Genomic DNA, 6,202 nt, shown 5'->3' on the forward strand with positions numbered 1-6,202 from the left:
CAGAATAGGCATGAGAAGCATTTCAATTCACATGTATGACCTTCGTTGAGCTTATTCTCTGTCACAAGATATGGGCTGCCTTTAGATGTTACAATCCACCCATTTTCACAACTAGAAACAATCATATTTGTGGAATTTATTGCATTGATATGGCTTTTGTTGAACCTGCTTATTTTTGTAGTGACTTTGCTTTTTTCCAACTTGATAATTCTTTCAAATTGTTTGTCCTGCACATATTGTAATAGAACAGGCACAGTTTTATCCAATCTTCTACAAGCAACACCTAAAATTAGCATTAATATCCATTACTTATTTTATTCAAGTTTCAAACAATAAAAAAATAAGATACCTTTCAAGTAGACATATTTTAAAACTTTATGCATGGACTCAAGATACATATTTGTATTAATTCCTGTTCCTACTCGAAAACAAGCAGCCCATACTAAACATCTAGGTACATACTCTTTCTCAAAATAGTCCTTAAATATTCTTAAATCTGGATAATACGTTCATAAATCCTATTAAATATTCATTAAACTTGGTGAAATCTGGTTCTTGTCTTAAGGTGCATAACATTTTATATACCTTCAAAACAAAAATTGTGGTTAAATTTGTGTAGCGAATTTTTTAAAAATATATTTACTTGAGCTTGTTTAGATTTGTCTTTTATGACTATTACTTTGGATCTCCACGCTCTGTCAACATGCCACATGCATAAAAGTTTTTTGGTTTCAACAGTATCCATTACCGAGCTCCAAGCTGCAAAATACTGTTCTGCATCATCACTCATGAATGATGCAGCCCTAATAGTCCCAACAGATTCTTTTACAGCAGTTACAAAATATTTTAAAACTACATAATCTTCCCTATTTGAAAATAAGTATGCTACTGGAAAGCCTTCCCCAAAATCATCCACCACCAAAATTGTAACTAGCTTAAAATCATATGGGTTTTTTCCATGTATAGCATCCATGCATATGATACCTCCACTTCCAAACTTTTTTAACATCTCGCCTTGACAGTTAGTCATTAAACCCAATAAAAAGTCTTCATTTTTTAAACAAAAGCTAGGATGATGTTCTCCTTGTTTTTTGTACAATAAAATGCAATTTTCATTGCTGGATTGTACTTGATTCACCCACAAATCTACACTTTGCGAGTCATTTTGATGCCTTATAGCTGTATCATGCAAATTATATGATTGCATGATATTGTGAATATCGTGCTTAGTCGTCAAATGTATTCTTTCGAAGTTAATATCAACACTTTGTCTTATTTTTTTTAATATGTCAGTGTGGGAAACTCCTAAAAACACAATATTAAAAACTGTATATAATAAATCTAGGTATTTTCACCTTGTATTAACTGAGAAGCAATCATATTTTTATCATCTGTAGATAAGGGAATGTAAGCCATTTTTTTGTCATGACCATAGTGAGTCTTAAAATATTTTATTTTGATGCCCTCTGCCACATGTTTGAGAATAATTGCAGATGTGCAAGAAGCGTCTATTTTACAAGAACCCTGTGACTTCATGGCTCGTTTTCTTTTACCAGCATCAAGTACTCTTCTCTTTCCACTTCTATTGCAATAAAAATAAATAGGTCTACCATTTCTTTGATTTTTTGTACCACATGCCTTAATCCACCTAGCAGTGGAATCACTCTCTTCAGAATTTATCCATTTGTAAAACTCTGAGAAAAAAAAATTAGTATTAATAGTGGTGTAATATAAAAGGTGAGTAATTTTTTGAAATGTGAGGAATTCAGAAAGGTTCAGTGAGATTTTGCATCCCTATATTTATTTTATATTTATTATATGAGTAAGATCTTTTCACTCGACATAGGACGATACTAATGAGTGTCAGGAAGAGCATCTTATGTGGATTCGAGTGAGACAGAAAAACAAAATACATGTATACAGTGATATTAAAATAAAACTTCATGTAAAAACATTTTACAAAATGATTTACCCTAAACACTACTAAATATTTTAACAATCTCCACAAACCTTGCATGTTCCCAAATTTTAAGTCTTCTACTTCTTGCTGTAAATCATGTTTGCTTTCCAAATGATGTCGAACACTATCCAGTCTATTACATTGAAAACTACAAAAGGGTTCAAGGCATCTTAATCTGTGTCTTAAAGATTCAGCAATATTATGTTAACTTCTCATGTGCCTTTTCATACTCTGAGTAGATAAAAGTTGGGTTCCGCATAGCACATAACAAATATTTTTAATCCCACTTGATCGTTTGAGTTCTAGAAATAGGAATAAAATAAAATAGAAGATAGGAATACAAAAATATAATCATTAATTCTTCATAAAAGATGAAAGGATGTATAAAAGGTAATAATAATTTGAATTTTCTATATTATGCTTTCCTATTAAACTTAAATAAAATAAAATTTTGCAATGAGTTTGAGAAACTGAAACTTTGAGAGTGAGAAACAGAAAGGTCTGTTATTTGGACTAAAAGAGGATAAAAATATTGATTTATATATAAGAGGTACATATAATAACTGCAGCGGGGCATGTTATAAGGAGACGAGTACTCTAAGATTCAATAAAAACTCTTGATGTGACTACACCCTTGAATGGTTTTGCTCTGAAATAAAGTCCTGCAGCAACAAATTCCATTTGTGGTATTAATTGAACTACTTTAGTCCCATGGTATATATTATTTACATACAATTATACAAAATACATTACTTTTTGTACAAACCTTCTATCCGAGAGATTTTTTCAGACCAGAAAGTTATGGGAATTGTGTCGTTTTCTTCTTTCTCTTCAGTATGCTTATTTTTTAAATGCGTTCTAAAATTTGATGGTGACATAAATGTTTTATTGCATATATGACAAACAATGTAAGGGTTTTGACCATATTGTTTTGGCTGGAAAAAATTCAGTTCACCAACACCTGCAACAACAACACAATAAGACAATTTTTGTTGAGATTTTTGTTATATTATAGTTTGGTTTTTTAAACTAAAAACTTCTTTAAAGTTTTAGTTAAGCCTTTAGCTAACTAAAAAGCCACCCCACACCCATGCAAAAATATTTGTTTAATAAAACAAACACAAACAAAAATAGGAAAGTTTGTACAAATTTGCCTAATTTTGTGTATATTTTGATAACATCCTATTTTGTAATTTTATAAAATTAAACCGAAATATCGCTATACAAATAATTACATTTAACGGATATTCTTATTACCTACCCTTTATATGTTCATCAGGCAACGACGGTTTTCCTTTGTCCAATTTGTCGCCCAAAAGATGCTTGGCTTTTAAATGTCTTCTGAAGTTCCCCGCTATCGAGAACTGTTTACCACATACATAGCAAGTTACTGCCGATCTGTTATCACTTATTTTATGTAAATATAATAAACACAATTACGAAAAAATACCGATTAACTACAAAAACCAAAATCAAAAATAGGCTTTCTATTTTCCAACCTCAAACACAGTATAAAGAACAAGACAGTAGCACAGAATAAACGATCTCTTATTCTGTGACAGTAGGTTCACTCTCTTGCGGCCGTTTGAAGTAGGGACTTCTAAACAGTGCCGACTTTTTTTACGCGGTCGTAAATCATTATTTAGTTTCGACGGCAATCCTTTACGATACGGGGGGTGTTTGAAACATTTTTAATAAGGAATATTTTCGTACATCGCGGCGGGCAGCGTGTAATATATGGAATCTTTTGAAATTAGAGGCACTTTGTATTTTTGTTAAAATGAAATTGAAAGAATATTATTAAGTATCTCTTTTGAACAAATAACTGTAAGAAAAACACTTGGTAGATAGCTTTAAAATTAAGTTTATTAGAATGTACACAATTAAATCTTAGCTTTACGTTCCTTTCATGCTCTTTTCTTAACTGACCAAGAAACTACCTACCTAATATTACATACACTTAATTAATAATAACTTCGTTAATATACCCATTTTTTAAATATTTAATAAAATTTACATAATAATGTGTTAACAACACTCAGCATATGGAACTCGGTAACAGTGAAATATAAAAAGGCAGTTAAATAAAAAAAACTTTTAATTAAATGCCTAATTATTTGCTTTTTAAATAGGGGATGAAAGAACAAACCACTAAAATTCAAATAAAACAAAAATAGGTGAGAAACCTAGAATTCATATAAATATGCAAAATAAATATAGTTTTACATTGGAGATTATAGTACACATCAATATTTTGAAACTTAAACCCTTAAAAACCACCCTTAATGACGAAAAAAATGCAGTTTTAAGTATGGTTAGACGGTATAAGTGGCTAAAATTTATATCATTCAAATGATTGCAATGCAACTAATAATAAATCGGATAGCTTTCACTATTAAAAACCACCACTAATAACAGAATATTACCAAAAATTTTGCATTTTTTTAGATTAAAATCACGATTCAAAAAAAATATGTACTCTAAATCGCTGACACTTTTTGAACATATTATTGGTACCTATATATAGTCCATTGTAGAAGGCTACGCTTTAATTTTTAAAATAAATACATAATTTTTTATGATACATTTTTTTAATACTGCCATTATTTTTATTTTATTCCTAACGTTTTTAATTTTTATGCTAATGACTTACAATCAAGTTTATTTTTAAAGTTTTTGATAGTACATACTTGAAAAAATGTGCTAGATATTTGTCTAAAAAACGTTTTTTTTTTAAAATTATTTCACGTTATTATTTTACGTCATTATATTTTGTTATCTAAAAAAAGGGGTTATGTTCACACAGTTGTATCTTAGCGCCTATAGCACCTAGATAAATCAAACAAAAGCCAATCTTTTGTTTTTAAACCAACTTTTGTTTATTAGATTTTTTTGTAGGATCTCAATTTTCCGAGATATTTAAGAAATATTGAAGAAATACTAAAGAAAAGCATTTTTATTTTAAAAAAATGTATATCCCCTTTTACTCCTGCAGCCATCTACGCAACATATCGCCGGCATTTTTAAAGTACAAAATTTCCGCACAACGCTATTATAGTTCTAATATTGAAGACGCCCCTGTATAACGCAGTCGCCACCGGGCAGCAAAAAAGAGTAGCATCAGAAAGCGAGTGAGAAAGACAACATTTTGGGCGGCGCTTAGAGTGATCCTTCTATTCTAGTTTATGTTCGGTGACTCAAACAAGTAAACAGAAATAAATGTCATAACAAAACAAAAACACCATCCTTTCAACCAATTAGATTACTTCAATTATCACGGATCATTCCGACGTTTTGATTGGCCTAAAGTGTTCTGCGGATAGATGCTCGTTTACAATAGGACGTTAACATTGCAGTTCTCTTTCTAAGTCCGTAGGTTTATATTTTATGAACCGAACGCCTGTTTTTGTCGGTAACATATGAAAATGCGAGCCGCTCGCCTTGCCCAAAAAAAATGGACGCGGTCGAATTTACCTTCAAGATAATTTACCTTATTCCTCTCGCCATGTGGATCGAAAATGATCAAAATGTACGGGATGCGCTGATAAAAATAAGGCACAATTCTTGAGGCACACTTTAATAAACTTCTCTTAAATTTTAATACACTAATCGTGAAATTAAAGGAGAAAATACAAAAATGAAACGTTCTGCTTTTTGATCTAAAGCCGTCTAATCTCACTCGGACGGAGTGGGGCGCGAAGTACATTTATGAAATCTGAGATGGCGCTACAGGTAAATATAATAAAATAAAATAAATTTATGGCGCATATTTCTAATATTACACTTTTGGATATAACTGCTCGTACAAGTGATCTTAAAAACTTATTTAATTGGCTCTGTCTAAATAAATTATGTTTAAACATAAACAAATGTAAATTTTGTGTTTTCACAAAAAAAACTAAAATGCCATAGTTGGACATTCAGGGTTTGCATATTGTTGTATGTATGGTAAATGGGGAAAAAATCTTATACGATAAAGAAATAAAATCTAAGTTTTTATGGGCATTTGTAATCAAAATTTTACTTTATTAAGAAAAATTTCTAAGAAAGTTGGATTTATTAGCCGAATAGGCAAAGAATTATCCATAAACACAAAATTGTCCCTGTATAATGCAATAGCACTACCCCATTTGCAGTTCTGCTCAACTTTATTGTCCAATTTGCCGAAATTTAAAATAAAACAATTGGAAGTAATACAAAACAGAGCTTTAAGGGTAATTTTGCGTTGTAATCGTTATACCC

At 30.6% G+C, this 6,202-nt stretch overlaps 1 protein-coding gene across 1 annotated transcript; it reads right to left on the reverse strand.

Annotated features, from left to right (window-relative positions):
- Positions 1-480: 480 nt before the first annotated feature.
- On the reverse strand, positions 481-2,617 carry LOC126749310 (uncharacterized). The gene is made up of 4 exons (XM_050458989.1): positions 2,011-2,617; positions 1,356-1,694; positions 644-1,305; positions 481-585 (listed from the first exon to the last, which is right to left on the reverse strand). The coding sequence occupies exons 1-4, from the start codon at positions 2,015-2,017 to the stop codon at positions 481-483; spliced, it is 1,113 nt and encodes a 370-aa protein (XP_050314946.1). The 5' UTR covers positions 2,018-2,617.
- Between the last annotated feature and the right edge of the window lie 3,585 nt (positions 2,618-6,202).

Source organism: Anthonomus grandis, chromosome 24 (genome assembly GCF_022605725.1).
Source record: "Anthonomus grandis grandis chromosome 24, icAntGran1.3, whole genome shotgun sequence".
NCBI lineage: Eukaryota > Metazoa > Arthropoda > Insecta > Coleoptera > Curculionidae > Anthonomus > Anthonomus grandis.

Excerpts from the sequence above, each read along its gene's own strand:
- LOC126749310 (XM_050458989.1), bottom strand. Across the intron at positions 1,306-1,355 it reads TGCTTCTCAGTTAATACAAG|GAGTTTCCCACACTGACATA; the intron begins GTGAAAATACCT and ends TTGTGTTTTTAG. Across the intron at positions 586-643 it reads ACAAATCTAAACAAGCTCAA|GTATATAAAATGTTATGCAC; the intron begins GTAAATATATTT and ends TTTGTTTTGAAG.